Here is a 22,858-nt window from a genome sequence, read left to right as displayed (position 1 = left end):
ATTATAACACCATGGCAGCACAGATAGTGATACAGACACAAGTCTGTAATTTGAACGTGTTTCAAGCTGATCACCATTGTCTCTGTTCCCATGAACTCCATGGTAACCTGCCTAAATGACTATCGTCCCACAGCACTCACATATGTGATCATGAAATGCTTTGAAAGGCTGGTCATGACACACATTTACACCATTATCCCAGAGACCCTGGACCCACTCCAATTTGCATACCGCCCCAACAATTCACAGATGAGACAATCTCAATTGCACTTCACACTTCTCTATCCCACCTGGACAAGAGGAATACCTGTGAGAATGATGTTCATTGACTACAGCTAAGCATTCAACACCATAGTCCTGTTCCAAGCTCATCACCAAGCTTGGAACCCCATCTTCCTCTGCAACTGGATGCTGGACTTCCTGACTGGCAGCCCCCAGGGGGTCAGGGCAGGCAACAACACCTCCACCACGCTGGCCCTGAATACGGGGGCCCCCTCAGGGATGTGTACTTAGTCCTCTTCTGTACTCCCTGTTTACCCACGACTGCATGGCCACGGACAACCCCAACACCATCATCAAGTTTGCTGACGACATGAAAGTGATAGGCCTGATCACTGACGGTGATGACACGGCATACAGAGAGGAGGTCAGAGACCTCCCAGCTAGCACATTTGGTTCCTTGGAAGTTGTGGGGAACGTACGTTTTTGGTTTCCCATTTGTGCTGGGAACAAAGCCAAAGTATCCTGACTGGTAAATCCAAATGTTTTTTAAATGTTTTGAGAAAGGAAGTGAAAATTTGGCCTGTTCTAGAGGTCTCAAGAAGGTTCTGGGAACGTTGTACTATGGTTCCCTGAACGTTTTCCTGGGAGGTTTTATAAAAACAAACCTAGAGTCGATGTCCGTGGCCACACAAAAAAAATCCCAGCAAAATCTGTCAGTTTAAGCTAGAGATATGTTTTTTTGCATGGGCAACCAACTGCATCCACCGATGTCGCCCTTCCGCATCTGCGGTGAAAAATGGCAGAGCTAGAGCGGTGTTTGTCAGACCATGAGACATCCTGAAAATCGGTCTTCTCACAAAACGTGTATTGCATCCGAACACTTTATATACTATTATGACCACTCTATGGAAAGATAAGACTCTGTAGTCGTTAGATCCGATCTGCCAACTTCTGTATGCAGTGTCTGAACCGTTTGGGCTACACACTAATACCCGTCTGTGTAAAGATGAGTTTCTCACAAACACGTACATGTTGGTTGTTTTGCACTAGGATGAACAACAAGTCCAACAAGACTAGTCTGAAGGTAACCGGGTACCACTTTTAAAAAAATGAATGGAAGTATATATATGGAGACAGTTTAATGCCATAAATAAGGGGTTAAATACATAAAATATATATATAGTTTCCTGATCTTTCTTATATCTCTCAGATATAGGACAGGCACTACAGAACAAACTTCCTTTAGATTTTGGGGGGGACTATCTATTTATCCATGTATGAAGCTGTTATTCAATGCATTTCTATGGGCTAATAGCAATAAGGCCAAATTCAATGTTTCATCAAATAATTTTGTATATATTTTTTTGATACCATAAGGGGTCCTAAAATCAAAACCTAATATCTAAATGATTACTGGTATGGCCATCTTAAAATAATTCCATGTTAGTAGTTTTATTGTGTTTAAAAAAAAAGTTATCTTAATGTTCTGAGAACATGACATTAAATAGAACCACGAGGAAACCTGTGCCACCTGGAAACGTTATGCTGAAGTACTGAAATTTCCACAGAACAACATTGTTTCATAATGTTCTCTGAACTATTTGAGAACATTCCCTATTTCAAATCAGTTGGAGAACGGTCCTAGGACATTACCAAAAATCTATTAAGTGTAACCATGTTTGACCTGTTCGGAAACATTCTGTCTAAGTAATGAAATACCAAGAAAATATGTTTTTTTTTGTGAAATTCTTTAAATGTGCTGAGAATGTTTCAAACCCATGCAACTATCCGGCACCATTCCCAGAACGTTGTGGGAAGGTTGTGTGCAAAATAACCATAGGACAACCACTCTCTCACCAAGCATTAGGAAACATATACAGCAGTTCTCAGATGCAGTGCAATTGACTTTTTCCACATGTTCCTGTGTTAAAGCCTGAATTCAAAATAAATTTAAAAAAACATTCTCACACATTACACACAATACCCCATAATGACAAAAATAAAAATATATTTAGATTTTTTTAATACATTTATTCAAAATGAAATACAGAAATATCTCATTTACACCCCTGAGTCAAACCTTTGTAATCAAATAACATTTTATTGGTCACATATACACGGTTAGCAGACATCACCGGATACCTGCCGAAAGCTCTGGACCTTTGCATTGGATCATCGCAGCTAGCTAGCTGCTACCGAGTGGCTATAGTGGCTAACACCCTTGTCCCGAAGCTTGCACCAGTTAGCCTCGAGCCAGGCGCATCTCCCGGCTGGCAAACTAAATTACTACATCTATAATATCTCTTTTGCCAATAGGCCTGGACACTTTGTCGACACGGAGCCCCGCCGAACCATCACGACTGGTCTGCCGATGTAATTCCGTCCGATGTGCCCTCAACCGGACTTTGTCGGACGTAGGTAAAGATGACACCATTCTATAAACTTCTGGCCCTTTGGACACTGTTAACAAACCTCCAAACAAGCTTCAATGCTATACAACACTCCTTCCGTGGCCTCCAACTGCTCTTAAATGCAAGTAAAACTAAATGCATGCTCTTCAACCAATCACTGCCCGCATCTGCCCGCCCGACTAGCATCACTACAATGGACGGTTCTTAGAATATGTGGACAACTGCAAATATCTAGGTTTCTGGCTAGACTGTAAACTCTCCTTCCAGACTGATATTAAGCATCTCCAATCCAGAATTAAATCTAGAATCGGCTTCTTATTTCGCAACAAAGCCTCCTTCACTCACGCTGCCAAACATGTTTAGTGTATGTCACCTTACAGAACTGTTTCGTTTCTTCCATTTCACTTTGTTATTTTGTTTTTGTGCATTCAGTCAATAAATTATGACGAACACTTACCACCTTTTTATCCTGGCGATTGTAAGATATCATTGCATTTTACATGTATTTTTATTTATTTTAAACTGCTTGTTTTTCATTACATTTTATTACTACCAAACGTATTAGAATGTTTCACCTTCCTGGTTTTATGGAGACATCGTCCGCTTGCAATGCAACTTCTGGAAATGCGTGAATACGATCTGATCTGTAAAATTGTTCTGATTATGGTAATAAAACATAGGCCTATATAGGAGCAGTATAACGGTGAGTGGACATTCTCCCTTTCTCTTTATATTGGATCTTTGTCTAGCTACTGTGAAAAGTGTGCATGTGCGTAAAACTCCATATTCTGCATTGTTTTAATATTATATGCCCACGGGAAGAAATAATGGTGCCTGTAAGTGTGACATATCCTATTTTGTTTAGAATTTGATTAGAATTATTCATTCTATTTTTTAGGCCTTATCAATATTAAACTTAATCTTGCTTATTGACAATGTTAGGCGTGTCCATGCACAGCCATAATGCAATTTACAGTAGGCCTAGCGCCTATATCAGTGTGAATACTAGCCATACAATTACTTAGAACAATGTGGACTGCAAATGGGTTCAAGTTTATGTATTTTGTGAAGATAGCTCTACATTTTGTTATTTAATTTCTGTAAGCCATTTAACAAACTATAACTGACTAACATTGGAATTGGAGTTGATTCCAAAGCAATACATAAAAGACCATAAATACACAGCATGAAGCAACCACATACAGTGCCTTGCGAAAGTACTGTGGAAAGAACTGAAAACTGCTGTTCACAAATGCTCTCCATCCAACCTCACTGAGCTCGAGCTGTTTTGCAAGGAGGAATGGGAAAAAATTTCAGTCTCTCGATGTGCAAAACTGATAGAGACATACCCCAAGCGACTTACAGCTGTAATCGCAGCAAAAGGTGGCGCTACAAAGTATTAACTTAAGGGGGCTGAATAATTTTGCACGCCCAATTTTTCAGTTTTTGATTTGTTAAAAAAGTTTGAAATATCCAATAAATGTCGTTCCACTTCATGATTGTGTCCCACTTGTTGTTGATTCTTCACAAAAAAATGCAGTTTTATATCTTTATGTTTGAAGCCTGAAATGTGGCAAAAGGTCGCAAAGTTCAAGGGGGCCGAATACTTTCGCAAGGCACTGTATTTCGCCATGGAGCACAGCGCCAGCAGGTGTGGCAATAATTGTGATAGTGAAATTAGCAAAAATATTTCTGACACAACCCTGAACATATTTCCTCATCAATTTACACACAACACCCCATAATGACAAAGCAAAAACAGGTTTTTAGAATGTTTTGCAAATGTATTACAAATACAAAACAGAATTACCTTATTTATGTAACTATTCAGACCCTTTGCTATGAGACTCGAAATTGAGCTCAGGTGCAACCTGTTTCCATAGCTCATCCTTGAGATGTTTCTACAACTTGATTGGAGTCCACCTGTGGTAAATTCAATTTATTGGAAGGCACACACCTGTCTATATAATGTCCCACAGTTGACCGTGCATGTCAGAGCAAAAACCAAGCCATGAGGTCGAAGGAATTGTCCGTAGAGCGCCGAGACAGGATTGTGTCAAGGCACAGATCTGGGGAAGGGTACCAAAACAATTCTGCAGCATTGAAGGTCCCCAATAACTCAGTGGCCTCCATCTTTCTTAAATGGTAATTTTGGAACCACCAAGACTCTTCCTGGAGCTGGCCGCCCGGCCAAACTGAGCAATTGGGGGAGAAGGTCCTTGATCAGGGAGGTTACCAGGAACCTGATGGTCACTCTGACATGGCTGCAGAGTTCCTCTGTGAAGATGGGAGAATCTTCCAGAAGGACAACCATCTCTGCAGCACTCCACCAATTATGCCTTTATGGTAGCGTGGCCAGACGGAAGCCACTCCTCAGTAAAAGGCATGACAGCCCGCTTGGAGTTTGCCAAAAGGCACCTAAAGAATCTCAGACCATGAGAAACAAGATTATCTGGTCTTATGAAACCAAGATTGAACTCTTTGGCATGAATACCAAGCGTCATGTCTGGCGGAAACATGGGACCATCCCTACGGTGAAGCATGGTGCTATGGGTATGTTTTTCAGTGGCAGGGACTGGGAGACTAGTCAGGATAGAGGGAAAGATGAACGGCGCAAAGTACAGAGAGACCCTTGATGAAAACCTGCTCCAGCGCGCTCATGACCTCAGACTGGGGCGAAGGTTCACCTTTTAACAGGACAACAACCCTAAGCACAGCCAAGACAACGTAGGAGTGGCTTCGGAACAAGTCTCTGAATGTCCTTGAGTGGCCCAGTCAGAACTTGAACCTGATCGAACATCTCTGGAGAGACCTAAAAATCGCTTTGCAGCAACACTCCCCATCCAAACTGACAGAGCTACCGTAGCTTTGATTGGACTGATCATGTCAACATCATACTTTCGAAATCTTAGCTAGCAAGCTAGACAAGCAGTCATCATCATGAATCAAGTGGACTATCTACTGGAAAATCCTTTTCAATCCTTGTCATATGAAGAGAAATTATAGATAAAACATATCGGTGCTCACCGGCCATTGGACATAAACAATACACAACCAGTTGGAAATCGCAAATTCAACAATGAGTGGCTTGAAAGGAATCAGTGCCTAACTGCAAGCGTTGCAAAGAAATCACTAGCCTGCTATTCACTGGAGAGGGTGTGTGGTCCAAGTCTGGGTTTAAGGATCTCTTTTCTAAGCTTAAAAGCATAGACATTCACATGTAACACAATAGGCCGGAAAAGGTTGAATACATTTGCCATGCTTTCAATCCAGTATGACTTCTGTCGCATTCAAAACAACTGGAAACTCATAACTGGGAAAACTCAGACTTCAGTGAGTTCAAGACAACTGGGAACTCTGAAAAAAAACTAGCTCCGACTGGGAAAATACGTTTGAACAATCATCCAACTCGGAATTCCAAGTCGGGAACTCTGGCCTCTTTCTAGAGCTCCGTCCGACCTGAAGATCACTGTCGTCAAGATTCAACCTAGTTTTTTTTTTTACGACTTCCCAGTTGTCTTGAAAGCACCATAAAAATTTGCCAACAAGAAGGATCGCCGTGCCACCTTCTGTTCAAGTGAGCACACAAGGCTCTGCTGATAGCCAGGTGTAGCGCTGGTAAGGATTCATTCCCTGGTGCTGAAAAGAAAGCTCTGATGTTGGGACAGCTTCATTTGTATGCTCACTGTTTGTCACCATTATAGTGCAACTCATGTATTGTTTAGTGCTGTGTTGTGTAGTGGCTTTTGTTTGCCACACCAAGAATTTACATGCTAAAATCGCCACTGCTTCTGCGTAACATCTAATCAAACAAACCATAAAACTCAAGGATACATTACCCTTAATGTGACCACAATAGGTGATGCAAGGTCACATATGTAAAGGAAATAGGAATAGCTTTGGGCCTTTAAACAGTTCTCTTTTCTAGTAGAGCAAATCATTTTTTTTCTACATTATCAGCAACACCTGGATAGCAGTTTTGATTGAATAAGGAGAATCCCAATGTGCAATCGGATCCGGGGAAGACGATACACCTCCACTGTTGGTTTTCACGGTTAACAATTTGTTAATATGTCTGCAGTTCAAGTTTCTGGGCTGGAGCCTAATACTGTGTGAAAAGGCTTTAGCTCTTCAGGCCCATAAGTGGAATTTGCCTGAAAATAATCAACACTGAAGAACACAGCACACATTTTCCTGATGGCTTCATTCCTCAACTGAAAAAAATACATTGGTCAGCAGCTTCTGCTCAATCAATACCAATAACCTTAGCATGGATGAGTTACTGTAGAAGGCTGCCACTGACTGACTGCTCTTCCATCAGCAACCTTTTAGACCGCATCTACTAAACTGTTCATCTCATCTGGCAACCAGCCTCTGCCAGGACTCACTTACATTACAATGTAACAATGTGCCTGCACTTTAGTGTGCATCTTAATAGTCTACAGTGACTTAGTTTCCTCGTCTCCTTTTCTTACTTTACACTCCTTTGGAGTCACAGGATAGGTAGACATATTTCAGGAATTTCATTTCACTTGAATTTCATTTTACCATTAAAGATGAAGGAAATGAAAGGGAGCACCCTCAGTGTTTGATTGGTTGAACATATATTATCCCAGACCCTCACAAAGAGATGGGAATAAGGTATTCAAAGACATTGAAGGTCTAACCAGGAGTACATGCAAGCCTGCCCCCTAGTGATCATGTTTGTGTGTCACATCATGAGAGGTTCAAGCCAGGCATTGAATAAAAACATATAATTTCAGGCTCTCTTTAAATCAGAGAAATATCATTAAAAACCATTTTCAAAAACACAAAATACAACAATTAAAAGGTAAAAGTTAACAGTGTGTACTTGTATCCTGTATGAGCATTTAGCCTACAGTGTCACACCCTGATCTGTTTCACCTGTATTTGCGCTTGTCTCCACCCCCCTCCAGGTGTCGCCCATTTCCCCATTATTAACCAAATCCAATCAAAGTTGATTTGTCACGTGCGTACAGTGAATCGCTTACTTACAGGCTCTAACCAAAAGTGGAAAAAGGTATTAGGTGAACAATAGGTAAGTAAAGAAATAAAACAACAGTAAAAAGACAGGCTATATACAGTAGAGAGGCTATAAAAGTAGCGAGGCTACATACAGACACCGGTTAGTTAGGCAGAATGTACATGTAGATATGGTTAAAGTGACTATACATATATGATGACAAGAGAGTAGCAGTAGCGTAAAAGAGGGGTTGGCGGGTGGTGGGTAACAATGCAGATAGCCCGGTTAGCCAATGTGCGGGAGCACTGGTTGCTCGGCCCAATTGAGGTAGTATGTACATGAATGTATAGTTAAAGTGACTATGCATATATGGTAGAAAGAGAGTAGCTGGGGTCTTTGACAATTTTTAGTGTCTTCCTCTAACACCGCCTGGTGTAGAGGTCCTGGATGGCAGGCAGCTTAGCCACAGTGATGTACTGGGCCGTACGCACTACCCTCTATAGTGCCTTGTGGTCAGAGGCCGAGCAATGATGCAACCAATGCTCTCGCTGGTGCAGCCGTAGAACCTTTTGAGGAGCTCAGGATCCATGCCAAATCTTTTTAGTTTCCTGAGGGGGAATAGGCTTTGTCGTGCCCTCTTCACGACTGTCTTGGTGTGTTTGGACCATTCTAGTTTGTTGTTGATGTGGACGCTAAGGAACTTTAAGCTCTCAACCTGCTCCACTACAGCCCCGTCGATGAGAATGGGGGCGTGCTCAGTCCTCCTTTTCCTGTACTCCACAATCATCTTCTTAGTCTTGGTTACGTTGAGGAATATGTTGTTATTCTGGCACCAACCGGCCAGGTCTATGACCTCCCTATAGGCTGTCTCGTCGTTGTCGGTGATCAGGCCTACCACTGTTGTGTCGTCTTCAAATGTATTGATGGTGTTGGAGTCGTGCATGGCCATGCAGTCGTGGGTGAACAGGGAGTACAGGAGGGGGCTGAGCACGCACCCCTGGGGAGCTCCAGTGTTGAGGATCAGCGTGGCAGATGTGTTGCTACCTACCCTCACCACCTGGGGGCGGCCCGTCAGAAAATCCAGGATCCAGTTGCAGAGGGAGGTGTTTAGTCCCAGAATCCTTACCTTAGTGATGAGCTTTGAGGGTACTATGGTGTTGAACGCTGAGCTGTAGTCAATGAATAGCATTCTCACATAAGTCTTTCTTTTGTCCAGGTGGGAAAGGGCAGTGTGGAGTGCAATAGAGATTGCATCATCTGTGGATCTGTTTGGGCGGTATGCAAATTGGAGTGGGTCTAGGGTTTCTGGCATAATGGTGTTGTGAGCCATTACCAACATTTCAAAGGACTTCATGGCTACGGACGTGAGTGCTACGGGTCTGTAGTATACTTGTACCGGTGTTCTCTGTTGCCAGTTAATTTTGTTTCGTCAAGCCCACAAGTGGTTTTCCCGTGCTTCTGTCTTGCTCTAGATCCTGTTTTCTAGCTTTCCTGGTTTTTGACCATTCTGCCTGCCCACCGTTCTGAACCTTTCGGACTCTGCTCTGGACAACTGACTTCTGCCTGCCCTTGACCTTTCATTTGCCTGCTCCCCTGTTTCTGTAATAAACTTTTGCTACTTCGAAACTGTCTGCATCTGGGTCTTCTCCTGAGCCTTGATATACAGCTTTGTCTGAATACTAACATTCCCTTTCACAACTGGGATAGTACCTTATAGCTTGCTATGAAAGATGTATTACATTTATGTTAGGTCAAAATACACATACATTTCTGTGAATACACTTAAGGCTACAGTGTAGGATTGGGACATCCATTTGTCTCTCATAAATGAAGGATATATAGTCATACATTTTTGAAAAATACAAATCATGAGCTTGTTTTACTCAATTGATTGTAAACAATACCATTGCAAACAATATACAGTCGGGGCCAAAAGTTTTGAGAATGACAAATATATTGTTATTGGCTGCATAGTCCGGATATTGTTATTGGCTGCATAGTCCAACGCTCTAACCACTAGGCTACCCTGCCGCCCCATGGCTGCATGGGCTTTATACTAATGCGACTCTATGCAGCCAATAACAATATCCACGACAGGTATAATGCCAGGAACCTTTTGTGGATTTGACAGCTCTAACCCAGTTCCCCAACACCGTCAAAACAACAGCTATGTGGGAGTCGGCTAGTTCAATCTGAATGAATCTAGCCCAAAGTCTAGTTAAAGGCCATAATACAGTGCCTTCGGAAAGTATTCAGATCCCTTCACTTTTCCAGATTTTGTTACGTTAAAGCCTTATTCTAAAATTGAATAAATAGTTTTTTCCCCTCATCAATCTATACACAATACTGCATAATGACAAAGCAAAAACTGTTTTTTAGAAATGTTTGCAAATTTATTTGCTCTGACACAAATGTATTTACTTTTGACACATTCTGTTTCTTCATATTATTTCCAATCAAAATTACACTGAGCCCTACAGTGAAGGCACAATTTACGAGGACTTCAATGCATTCACACCGGAAGTCATGTGCCTGGTGTAAAATGGTTGGAGATGACTGGAAAAACAAGCTGTGAGGTTGTTTCTAGAATTTAACTAGAGCCATTAAGCAATTAACCCTTAGGCAGAAAGTTATCCAATGCTGGCAATGTCTTCTAGGTACTTTTCAAACCAATTACTGACAGAAAACAGACTGATTTCACATAATTTGGATCTAGTGCAAATAAAAATGAATGGTTTACATTTCTTATTTCTGGTTCATAGGTTGGAAAGTTTACACCAAAATCTTTCACACGAATTAGCAGCAGTGGCAGTGGGGAAGTTAGTTTTGAGTGGGTGGAGACTTCAGTAGGAGCAATGGAATGGTCTAAAATGAGAAGAACCGGCATGGTATACTGATGGTTTCTCGGAACTGATGGCTTCTTCGGTAAGATAGAGTACATTTTTATCTCAGCCTAACCCTTTTCCTAACCTTAACCTAATTATCCTAACATGCTACATGACTTATCCTAACCTGCAACTTTAATTCTACTAACCTGCTACATTAATTCTTCTTACCTGCCATGTTAATTATCCTAACCTGCTCCATTAATTCTCCATCAAGCCACAACCGTGAAAGCCATTAGTTCCAAAAAACTATCAGTGCCACCACACTTGGGCCATGCAAAATGAACTTGGCCAATGTTAATGGACATAAGCCACCTGGCTTACATTTCTAACAGATAGATGAACCCAGAATATGTATAATGCTACTAAAAGATCAAATACATAAAAAAAATGTTAAAAAATAAAACATTGCTGTTTACATCTACTGATAATGACACAATGATGGAATGGAATGCAATGCTGATAGTTGATGTCTGACAATTGAAACGTAATTTTCCCAAAATGTTCCCTATTTGCATGACATTTCACGCGATAAAAAAACATTTAGCATATTCTCTGATTCTAAAGCCACGTTTATACCTGGCGCTAACATGTGTCCAGTGTCCACATACAGTGGACGGATGAGACACACATTTGTGTCGACGGAACAGACCTTGATCAGATAGTGATTTGATAATCTTGATCGGATGACGACCACATGTTAATGCAAGGTGTAAATAGGACTTAAGAGGTCTTGCATGTCCATTGAGTCCAACTGCCAAAGACAAGTATTCATTAAGAGATGCCTAAAGGAAGCTATGTCAACAGCAGCTGTTTTCACCATTGTTTTGAGTTAAGAAATCACTATTTCAAAGAAAATAAAAAAGCATATTATGCTAATCAATATGGCAGAAAAACCTGGCTAAAAGTTAATTAAATATACCATGAGGATGCCTTATTTCTTCAAACATTAAATTTGTCATCCCTTTTCAACTGCAGTTGTTGTAGAAAGTGCCATCAGTGCTTGTGGTGAGATGGCGATGTTGAAATGGGTGAGGGTAGAAATATATGCCTAAGATGGCTGATGTTCACATATTGAACATCAACACACACATGCTCTCATTCAAAGATGCTCTGACAAACACACACACATTCATAGATGCAGTGAAAAAAACATACATTCTTTTTCACATTCATAGATTCACAGACATGTACACTACATCGCACACACACTGTACATGCACACAGACACACACACCTGTACAAAGCGATGGAGTGTAGGCTATTCTGGAGTTTTACTGTTCCTGTTCCTTAGCCTGGGCCTGAGCAAGGGCTTTCTCTGCACTGGATGAGCCCTCGAAGCGTTGTGAGGCGATGGCCGCTTGGTGGGACATGCTCTTTTTCACTATGTCCCCCTTCCTCCACAGAGTGATCTCCTAGAACAAGGCAATAAAACAGAATGAAACAGGGAGAGACTACCTGGACTTGTCCAATAAGAACATCCATTTTTATTTCCTGTTGTGATAATGAACACATCCCAGTTTAACTACTGCACTCACCAACACACAGCCTACTATACTCGACCTTGTCTCAGGATGGTAAGTTGGTGGTTGAAGATATCCCTCTAGTGGTGTGGGATATGTGCTTTGGCAAAGTGGGTGGGGTTATATCCTGCCTGTTTGGCCCTGTCCGGGGGTATCATCGGATGGGGCCACAGTGTCTCCTGACCCCCCTGTCTCAGCCTCCAGTATTTATGCTGCAGTAGTTTGTGTTGGGGGGCTAGGGTCAGTCTGTTATATCTGGAGAATTTCTCCTGTCTTATCCGGTGTCCTGTGTGAATTTTAGGATTCTCTCTCTAATTCTTTATTTCTCGCTCTCTCGGAGGACCTGAGCCCTAGGACCATGCCTCAGGACTACCTGGCATGATGACTCCTAGTTGTCCCCAGTCCACCTGGCCGTGCTGTTGCTCCAGTTTCAACTGTTCTGCCTGTGGCTATGGAACCCTGACCTGTTCACTGTGATTACTATTATTTGACCATGCTGGTCAGTTATGAACATTTGAACATCTTGGCCATGTTGTTATAATCTCCACCCGGCACAGCCAGAAGAGGACTGGCCACCCCTCATAGCCTGGTTCCTCTCTAGGTTTCTTCCTAGGTTTTGGCCTTTCTAGGGAGTTTTTCCTAGCCACTGTGCTTCTACACCTGCATTGCTTGTTGTTTGGGGATTTAGGCTGGGTTTCTGTACAGCACTTTGATATATCAGCTGATGTAAGAAGGGCTATATAAATACATTTGATTTGATTTGGTGTACACCTCATGTTACAATTTGCTATGGTGTGATACAGGTATGATAGGATCTCTATTTGATGTCCTTTCTTTACATCCCAATACAAATAAATGTTTTGTTACAGCCTACTGTTACACAGCACCCATACACAGAGTTGAAATGAACAATGTGCTGACCTTGACCCTTGACATGAACCACCAATTAGTCACCAATCAGATCAAATAGAACAACAGCAGCTACCTGCCTGCCATTCTATCTCTATTGTGTGTTTACTGTTTCTACTGTGTATCTGCATGTACCTGCTGTTTGAAGTAACGCCTCTCCTCCTCGTCTATGAGCACCAGGTTGAGGTAGTACCGCACAGAGTACTTCTTGTTGATGTCCCTCATTGTAGGAGTCATCTCATAGCCAGCCAGAAATAGTCGGATAGGGATGGACTCGCCTGAAAGACAAAAGCCATACTATTAAAGTAATAGTTCACTGTAAAATCAGTTTTTTTGTCAGACGTTTTTAATCCAAGTCCCATGCCCAACGTTTGTGTAAATCCAGCATGGAGGCTGGTAAAAGGAGAATCCGCAGGATGTGCTCATTGTAATGGATCTAAAGTTAATGGAAAACTATCAAACATACAGTTCCATTCCAGCCATTAGAATGAGCCCTTCCTCTGGTTTCTCCTTCCACCAGCCTCCACTGGTTGTCGGTGCCACTTACCTCTCACTGGTGCTCCGTCCATAATCTCATACTTGGCTATGGTATCATTTTCATGGTACACATTTGGGCCTGTGCCTGTCGTTTCTCGCTTGATGATGTCAATCTCCATGTGTCTGATCTTGAGCCGTACCAAGAGGAAGTAAATCTTTCCCACGATTACATCTTTTAGGTGGTATCTGCATTAAAGGGACAGTTCACAGTTAAAGGGACTGTTTTAATGGCATATTTAGGTTATGGTTTCATTATCTTGAAAGCAGTCTATGGACAAGGAGAGACCGAAATCCACACTGGTTTTGATTAACTATACACTTCCATCCAATGCTAATAAACAGTAATGACAGAAGTTGTCATAACAAGTAATTGACAATGTTTCACTCGCCTCAAACTGATCAGTGTTTAATTTGCGACATAAGCTACGTCAAATGTCCTATTACATTCAGATGTTTTTTCCTCAAAAATCATACGATACAGCACTATAGCATTATCAACAAGGCAGATCCTACAGGCCATAATTTTGTGCCACAAAAAGGGACTCAAGAAAATTGAAATTGGTTCAGAACAGGGAAACACGGCAGGCCCTTGGATGTACACAGAGAGCTAACATAAATATATATATTTTTATATATATTTTATTTAACCTTTATTTAACTAGGCAAGTCAGTTTAGAACAAATTCTTATTTACAATGACAGCCTACCCGGCCAAACCAGGACGACGCTGGGCCAATTGTGCGCTGCCCTATGGGACTCCCAATCACGGCCAGATGTGATACAGCCTGGATTCGAACCAGGGACTGTAGTGACGCTTCTTGCACTGAGATGCAGTGCCTTAGACCACTTGCGAGCCCCAAAATATATTTATGTTGAATGCACCGAGCTGTCTGTTTGAACTACTTGCGCACAACTCAAACACCCATGCATACCCCACAAGACATGCCACAAGAGGTCTCTTCACAGTCCCCAAGTCCAGAACAGACTATGGGAGGCACACAGTACTACATAGAGCCATGACTACAAGGAACTCTATTCCACATCAAGTAACTGATGCAAGCAGTAAAATTAGATATAAAAAACATAAAAATACACCTTATGGAACAGCAGGGACTGTGATACAACACAAAAATAGGCACAGAGACATGCATAGACACACGCACAATAACATACGCACTATACACACACATACACTGGGATTTTTTATTGTAGATATGTGGTAGTGGTGGAGTAGGGGCCTGAGGGCACACAGTGTGTTGTGAAATCTGTGAATGTATAGTAATGTTTGTAAAATTGTATAACTGCCTTCATTTTGCTGGACCCCAGGAAGAGTAGCTGCTGCCTTGGTTGCAGCTAATGGGGATCCATAATAAATACAAATATAAACATGCTATTAGCATAGGAGTTTAGGGAAGTTAAACCAGGGATACTCAATTTTGACTTCACTATAATGCTCTGCTATCTCATCATTCAAAAACATGATTTTTTTCTCCAAATATGATAAACCATGGTAACAGAGTCATACTTGGACTTGTTGTACTCAAACTCGATGTGTAGACAGTCTTCGATTCCCACTTCCATCTTGATCGACGAGTTGAGTTCTGGGTATGTGCTGAGCGTGTGCACGACAATGTCCATCTCTTTACTGATGTCGTTCAGTCTCCGGCTTACCGTTGCCCTCAGAAAATAGCTGAAATATAAAAGAGAAGAGGCAGAAAATCAACTCATCTACTTAATGGGTATAAATGCTTGATGCACAAAGAACAATTCAGAAAGTCTCCAATAGGAGTCACATTCTACCCATAAAAACCACAAATAGTTGGTGAGACACAGTAGAAATCAGGTGAAGTATGTGCTTTGATATAACTGTATTTGCATTTCACTCTACAGACAAATGATACTCTCATGTTAACATATTTGACATATGTACAGAAGTTAAGCTACTGTAGATATACACTGTACTGGAGACATCGGAAATGGCAATTCTCTATTTTCAGATTCTATTATTTCTGTTTCTATTTCCTTGTTTTGCCAAGGCAACAATTCTGTTTTGTTGACTGTAGAACTCTTTAAATGGCACTCTAGAGGTCCATTCTTTTGGACAAAGGCATTTTTATCACAGACAATCAGCTTTACAATGCTTAAAATTATTACATTTAACTAAATGGCCTAGAATCACATGCAATCCATTGACAATTCCCCATTACCAAAGACAACAACTAGAATGCACTATTATTAGGCGAATGAAATAACAGTGAAATCGCATTTAGTGATGGAACTCAAATTGTGTGTGAGGGTAATTGATTTTGACCTATAATGTTGTACAAATGGTTCATGCATGGATTGTTGCCAGATACTTGCATACCGTAATTTGACATTCTGGCCTGTGTAGGACTCGTATGGTTTTTCCACGTGTGTAAACTCAAAGTCAAAGGTTTGGGACTGCGTTAGCTCTCCCGGTCTGGCCAAGTCTTTAACCAGAGACACAAACTCATGGTGGTTCCCCCTGTCGTAGTACAGCTCTGACAAGAGAGAAATAGTTGTTAGAGTCACCAGTTTTCAATGGTGAAAAATAATCTAGAAGAGTTTACAGATTACTTTCTATCCCTTTAAAAGGCATTACATGTAGTGTAAATAGATTCAAGGTAATGCTACAAATGACAACTGGTTACTGCATCTTACAACTGTGTAATAACGTTTATTACAATGTAACTATAAAGGACCTATGCTATAGGCCACATTTATGTTCAAGTGTAACTGACAGGTGAAGTTAGTATCATGATTCTCACACATCTCTGAACTTCTGACAAGGCAGATAACTAATATACTGTAGGATAGTTTCTGTGGCACAATAGTGCTTCTGTTTATCACTTATATCACAGCCAACCACAGGGCACTACGTTTTAACCCGTGCCCATGCAGCGTGCAGTGAATAGACTAATGAGCATGGCATGGCTTAATACGTTCACTCATCGACTAAAACGTTGCATATCAATTGTAACATACTCAAAGCAAACTAAAGACCAGCTGGTGATAACATATATTTCTCTCTCAACGGGCAACACACGTGGCACATACATGTATGTCATATGACTTGGGTCATCGAGCTACAGTTGCAACATTGATCAATCAATCAACACAGATAGTTAATTTAATCAGCTTGACAATTCATTAGGATGACGACATCACAAATAGAGACTTCTTAATTGAAGAAAATTCATGTTTTGCGCCATGGATAACTGTGTAGCTTATTAAGTTATTTTGGCAGTGACAACCCTGCTGTGTCACAGACTTACCAATCTGCCCAATAAACTCCATTTTGATGCCTTGATGCTCGAGTCTTTTCCCTGGATTCTTAAGTGTTACGTTGACGTTTCCAGATACAGTCTCACCATCATATAACAGAAAATATTTGTCCTTTTTCCCATCCTCAGTCTTATGTTCAACTTTCTTTCTTGTCTCAGCGTCTTTCAAAACTATATCGATTTCTGCACTTTGACCAAAACTAAAGAAACTCATCACTGGACCTTGTTTCGGAGCCTATGCCTTTTTCAACAAGCCTTTGTAGATTTTGCATGTACAACAAAACTCTTACGTTACTGTATTCCAAATGCTTCTTACGAGTGATTTCCTCCGGAATTTAGATTGTGCTGTCTGCCCTATGATACGAAACTAATTGGAGCGATTGTTGAATGTTTCCAATTACAGCAGTATTGCAATGCCCACTGTAGCGTTTCCTTGTTAAATGCGCATGCGTGTAACTGCAGGCTCGGGATCAGTGTAATGTGCATTGAATGCAGATATTCTACAGATAGAAATGGCCAAATCATTTTGGATAGCTATAGCCAACTTCACACTGACACCATATCAGATCACAGAGAAATATTGCAATTTTGAAGTGTTAATTTTTCATTTCAATTGTGATTTTCCTGACCCTTTTGCTCAATGAATGTATTTCTTATCCAGTATAGCTAGAAGAAAGGAACCACCTACGTCAAGAAAAATAATTATATTCTAGATGTGGCAAAATGAAACAATATATAAGCAACAAGGTCCTAGGGGCTGTGGTATATGGCCAATATACCACGGCTAAGGGCTGTTCTTAAGCACGACACAATGCGGAGTGCATGTATACAGCCCTTAGCTGTGGTCTATTGCCCATATCCCACTAACCCCAGAGGTGCCTTATTGCTATTATGAACTGGTTACCAACATAATTAGAGAAGAAAAATTTTTTTTTTTGTTATATCCGTACCACGGCTGTCAGCCAATCAGTATTCAGGGCTCCCAAACACCCGGTTTATAAAAACATATTTGTCAACCAAAGCTGTCAGCGTCAGATTCTGCGCAATTTCGACGCAACATTTCTGGCGTAAATATAACCGACGATTACGTAAATCAAGAGCGCGGCTGTAGAGGAGTTGGCGGGTTTATTCAAAGAAAGATGGAGTTAATACATGCGCTAGATTTTCTAAATTTGAAAGACATCTCCGGAGGTAAGTCCTAATTTGAAAGGATATGGGTATTTAAGTAGTACGGAAATAACAATTGGCCTGCTTAAATTGATATTTTAACGAATTTGTCGTGCCAAGTTGCAAGAGAACCGATGCTATCTAGCTAGGGTGAACGCCTGACATGGCGTGTTATGCCTGTTTTGATTTGCTAGCCAGCTAGCTACTGTTAGTTACTAATATGTTGTGTCACCAACTTCAGTGATGAACTTATCTAAAACTTTACCAATACTATTGTGGCAGGTTATCGACTTAGCAAGCTAACGTTACATTTTATAACAAAATGTAACTGTGGTCATGCAGTTCCATTTGTCACTTGTTAAATTTTAAGTTGCCAACTTCACCTGAACATTCTAGAACGTAGGAACAAATGGCAAATTTCGCTGTACTTAACAAAGAAATATATATATATATATATGACAATACTGAATTAACTTATTTTAACTTAATACATAAATAAAATCAATTTAGTATCAGGAGACGTGGAGGAGGCCAACAACCCAGCAGCAGGACCGCTACCTCCGCCTTTGTGCAAGGAGGAGCACTGCCAGAGCCCTGCAAAATGACCTCCAGCAGGCCACAAATGTGCATGTGTCTGCTCAAATGGTCAGAAACAGACTCCATGAGGGTGGTATGAGGGCCCGACATCCACAGGTGGGGGTTGTGCTTACAGCCCAACACCGTGCAGGACGTTTGGCATTTGCCAGAGAACACAAAGATTGGCAAATTCGCCACTGGCGCCCTGTGCTCTTCACAGATGAAAGCATGTTCACACTGAGCACATGTGACAGTCGTGACAGAGTCTGGAGACGCCGTGGAGAACATTCTGCTGCCTGCAACATCCTCCAGCATGACCGGTTTGGCGGGGGGTCAGTCATGGTGTAGGGTGGCATTTCTTTGGGGGGCCGCACAGCCCTCCATGTGCGCGCCAGAGGTAGCCTGACTGCCATTAGGTACCAAGATGAGATCCTCAGACCCCTTGTGAGACCATATGCTGGTGCGGTTGGCCCTGGGTTCCTCCTAATGCAAGACCTCATGTGGCTGGAGTGTGTCAGCAATTCCTGCAAGAGGAAGGCATTGATGCTATGGACTAGCCTGCCCGTTCCCCAGACCTGAATCCAATTGAGCACATCTGGGACATCATGTCTCGCTCCATCCACCAACGCCACGTTGCACCACAGACTGTCCAGGAGTTGGCGGATGCTTTAGTCCAGGTCTAGGAGGAGATCCCTCAGGAGACCATCCGCCACCTCATCAGGAGCATGCCCAGGTGTTGTCGGGAGGTCATACAGGCACGTGGAGGCCACACACACTACTGAGCCTCATTTTGATTTGTTTTAAGGACATTACATCAAAGTTGGATCAGCCTGTTGTGTGGTTTTCCACTTTACTTTTGAGTGTGACTCCAAATCCAGACCTCCATGGGTTGATAAATGGGTTTGATTTCCATTGATAATTGTTGTGTGATTTTGTTGTCAGCACATTCAACTATGTAAAGATAAAAGTATTTTATATGTTTCTGACCGTTTGAGCAGACACATGCACATTTGTGGCCTGCTGGAGGTCATTTTGCAGTGCTCCTCCTTGCAGAAAGGCAGAGGTATCGATCCTGCTGCTGGGTTGTTGCCCTCCTACGGCCTCCTCCACATCTCCTGATGTACTGGCCTGTCTCCTGGTAGCACCTCAATGCTCTGGACACTACGCTGACAGACATAGCAAACCTTACCACAGCTCGCATTGATGTCCCATCCTGGATGAGCTGCACTACCTGAGCCACTTGTGTGGGTTGTAGACTCCGTCTCGTGCTACCACTAGAGTGAAAGCACCGCCAGCATTCAAGTGACCAAAACATCAGCCAGGAAGCATAGGAACTGAGAAGTGGTCTGTGGTCACCACCTGCAGAACCACTCCTTTATTTGGGGTGTCTTGCTAATTGCCTATTTCCACCGGTTGTCTATTCCATTTGCACAACAGCATGTGAAATTTGTCAGTCAGTGTTGCTTCCTAAGTGGACAGTTTTATTTCACAAAAGTGTGATTGACTTGGAGTTACATTGTGTTGTTTAAAGTGTTCCCCTTTTTTTTCTTTTTTTTTAGCAGTGTATATAAATATTTTTTTAGGGTAATATAATGAATTTGAAATTATTTATACTTTTTATACTTAAGTTTATTTAAACCAAATATTTTATGACTTGCTCAAGTAGTATTTTACTGTCTGACTTACATTTTCTATTAAGGTATCTTTACTTTTACTCAAGTATGACAATTTAGGTACTTTTTCCACCACTGCATCCTATGATCTGTGGACTGTACATGATACAGACATCTTGGTGTCATCATTATTCTCTTATTAGAGGTCGACCGATTTATGATTTTTCGATACCGATTTATTGGAGGACCAAAAAAGCCGATAACGGTTAATTGGCTGATATTTTTATTTAAATTTAAACTTGATTTAATAAAAAATAAAAAATGTATTTGTGATAATGACAATTACAACAATACTGAATACCATTGTTCTTGCAATTCTCACATAGGAACTTCAATCTGAGATGCCAAAAATATTTTCCACTCTAGCTGGCAAGGAATTGACCTATGATAGCTAGCTGATTTATCATGTCAAGTCAGTCTTGCATTCATTGTTCAGAGTTTGGGATCAAGTAAAGAGTTGAAACTTATATTCATTGGTGTTTTTTGTGCAGGTTGGGTTGATGCTGTGTGGGATTTTGAATTCACTGAAACTGAACCACTGGATGCTGCCATTGTCATAAAAAGTGGATCCAAGGAATTCGAAACGTTGTACAGTCACCTGCTACCCTATATGACTGACTCTGAGGTGTCCCCTATAGGAACTGATGGCGCATCACAAGTAAGAACTGTTTTAGTAAAGAGTTTAGCTTGAAAATTGCATGGTCTTTTCTGTTTGGCTGTCCTTAACCTCAAGTACTTGTAGCATACCCTTTTTAAAGCTGGAATTGTAATGTTGAAACTGCCAGGTCCGTTTAGGATATTACAATAACAAAGAAGTTAATGCAACCAACACTGACACATCATTGCACGTGCGAAAAAACATCAGAATATGTACCACATTTACCGACGCACCTCACCTCGCTCAGTTTCACCCACAAAAAAAAATAACAAAGGTGCTGGAGTGGACAGTAGAGCTGTTTCCTCTCGTGTGAATTTTATCTTGAAATGCATGGTTTTATTTCTATCAACTTCATACTGGTCTTGAGGTTAGTTAACAAATCAGTAGTGTGTAATACCATGTCTTATGTTTAGTATGAAAATAAGAGACCTGTGGCGGATGGTGTTTGGGGTCTTCCTGGGGCATACATCTACATTATAATAAAAAATGATGCAGTGGAGGCCATGATTTAGAAGCGGCGTTGCGCCACTGCTACATGCATATAGGGGAGACACTGAATAATTTACAGATGGGTTTAACTAGAAAGTTGGGAACCTTTCTGTGACAGAGAAGCAATCCATAGAATGTACTCTGATTTATCATTCCCTTGATTCCGTGATTGTATTTTTAGAGTGTCTGGACAGTGTTTGGTGACAATGGGGTCTCTGTCAAGTCACTTGTGGCGGTGCTGTCGTACTTTGTCTTGGGAGGGAAGTCCAAAACAGCCAGCGTTCAGCAAAGGATAAGCGCTCTACAGGCATCCTCCCTCTACTTACTGCTACTGGGAATCCCAGGTATTTTCTGTACTGTACTAAGTAAAATTATAAAGCATGTTCGTGTAACAGTATAATTTTAGACCGTCCCCTCGCCCATACCCGGGCGCGAACCAGGGACCCTCTGCACACAACAGTCACCCTCGAAGCATCGTTACCCATCGCTCCACAAAAGCCGCAGCCCTTGCAGAGCAAGGGGAACTACTACTTCAATGTCTCAGAGCAAGTGACGTGACCGATTGAAACGCTAGCACACCGCTAACTAAGCTAGCCGTTTCACATCCGTTATATTCGATTAGGACTTCTAATGTGGATGGGTGAAAATAATTTCCTTTGGGCTGGAGGTTACCCTGTGAATGTGTGTTTACTCTGGTCTGTCTCTTGGACTTGCCTTTCTGTCTGTCTTCCACAGGTAGTGTGGTCAACAAAATGTTCCACCAAATCCTCTTCGACACTTGCTTGAACACCGTGAGCAACTGTTGGCCCCAGAGCTTGGTCAAGAAGCGCAAGAAAGACACTTTGAAGAGCTCTCAGGCTGACTGCAAACGGTCCAAACCACACAGGAAAGACAATGATGAGGTTTGTCATAGATATACTGGAAATACTACATTGCCTTTATGTCCAGGCATGTTCCTGTTTTCATACTTGGGGCTGTCTTACTTTACACAATATTGTATAATGACACTGATCAAATCTCAATGATCTTTTAATTTTTCCAAGGTTACTCACCTTGTTCATTCTAATAGTGTTTTTGTCTTGTCTCTCACTCAACAGATGGACGTAGATGAGGATGAGGAACAGGACGAGGAGGTCCATTTGTCTCCACAGGACCTCCTAAATATCAGAGAGGGAGTCGTCCTCCTGGTGAAAAGCCTCCTCCGGCTCCTCCTCAAATTTCCGTTGAAGGATGAGCCACAGAGTGCAGACAACTGTGTACAGGTAATTCTGGATAGTGCCAGTATCTATAGGCTAGGTGGTTTTGACCTCGTCTATTAAAATGTTGAGCAGTTACACCATTAAAAGCTGGATCTTCTTTGTCAACTTTAGATGTTTGCCAAGCTGACTAACTTTGAGCCTGTTATTGGAGAATTGAGCTTTGGTGCTGGACAGTAAGTACACAGACATACATACACTTCATTATCCTTTGTGAAATTCAATATTTTCAACAATTATTTATTTTGTAAAAATTGATTTGAT

General features: G+C 41.6%; 2 protein-coding genes across 3 annotated transcripts in view; one reads left to right on the top strand and one right to left on the bottom strand.

The window, feature by feature from the left end:
• Window positions 1-9,988: 9,988 nt before the first annotated feature.
• LOC135550808 (vacuolar protein sorting-associated protein 26B-like) lies at window positions 9,989-17,202 on the bottom strand. Of its 2 annotated transcripts, none has more exons than XM_064981933.1 (6): window positions 16,767-17,202; window positions 15,836-15,992; window positions 14,996-15,160; window positions 13,482-13,657; window positions 13,070-13,212; window positions 9,989-11,960 (listed from the first exon to the last, which is right to left on the bottom strand). In XM_064981933.1, exons 1-6 carry the CDS (start codon window positions 16,987-16,989, stop codon window positions 11,793-11,795), a joined length of 1,032 nt encoding a protein of 343 aa, XP_064838005.1. In that variant the 5' UTR covers window positions 16,990-17,202; the 3' UTR covers window positions 9,989-11,792. The 2 variants fall into 2 exon arrangements, with proteins under 2 accessions (XP_064838005.1, XP_064838004.1); XM_064981932.1 differs by having other exon boundaries at window positions 9,989-11,917.
• Window positions 17,203-17,863: 661 nt separating this feature from the next.
• Window positions 17,864-22,858, top strand: part of ncapd3 (non-SMC condensin II complex, subunit D3) — a 29,380-nt gene continuing 24,385 nt past the window's right edge. The window contains exons 1-6 of the mRNA XM_064981930.1: window positions 17,864-17,966; window positions 20,683-20,849; window positions 21,520-21,682; window positions 22,074-22,240; window positions 22,436-22,600; window positions 22,709-22,770. Coding sequence (XP_064838002.1) covers window positions 17,915-17,966; window positions 20,683-20,849; window positions 21,520-21,682; window positions 22,074-22,240; window positions 22,436-22,600; window positions 22,709-22,770 — 776 coding nt within the window. The 5' untranslated portion in view covers window positions 17,864-17,914. The remainder of the gene's footprint in view (window positions 17,967-20,682; window positions 20,850-21,519; window positions 21,683-22,073; window positions 22,241-22,435; window positions 22,601-22,708; window positions 22,771-22,858) is intronic.

Source organism: Oncorhynchus masou, chromosome 12, assembly GCF_036934945.1.
Source record: "Oncorhynchus masou masou isolate Uvic2021 chromosome 12, UVic_Omas_1.1, whole genome shotgun sequence".
In the NCBI taxonomy this organism is placed as follows: domain Eukaryota; kingdom Metazoa; phylum Chordata; class Actinopteri; order Salmoniformes; family Salmonidae; genus Oncorhynchus; species Oncorhynchus masou.
This window is presented reverse-complemented; position numbering and strand designations above follow the sequence as displayed.

Bases quoted from the DNA above. Each gene is read 5' to 3' on its own strand.
- LOC135550808 (XM_064981933.1), bottom strand. From the start codon at position 16,989: ATGAGTTTCTTTAGTTTTGGTCAAAGTGCAGAAATCGATATAGTTTTG. The intron at 15,161-15,835 runs GTATGCAAGTAT...TTTATATTTCAG, and splicing joins GGCCAGAATGTCAAATTACG to CTATTTTCTGAGGGCAACGG. The intron at 13,658-14,995 runs GTATGACTCTGT...CCTTTAATGCAG, and splicing joins TTTGAGTACAACAAGTCCAA to ATACCACCTAAAAGATGTAA.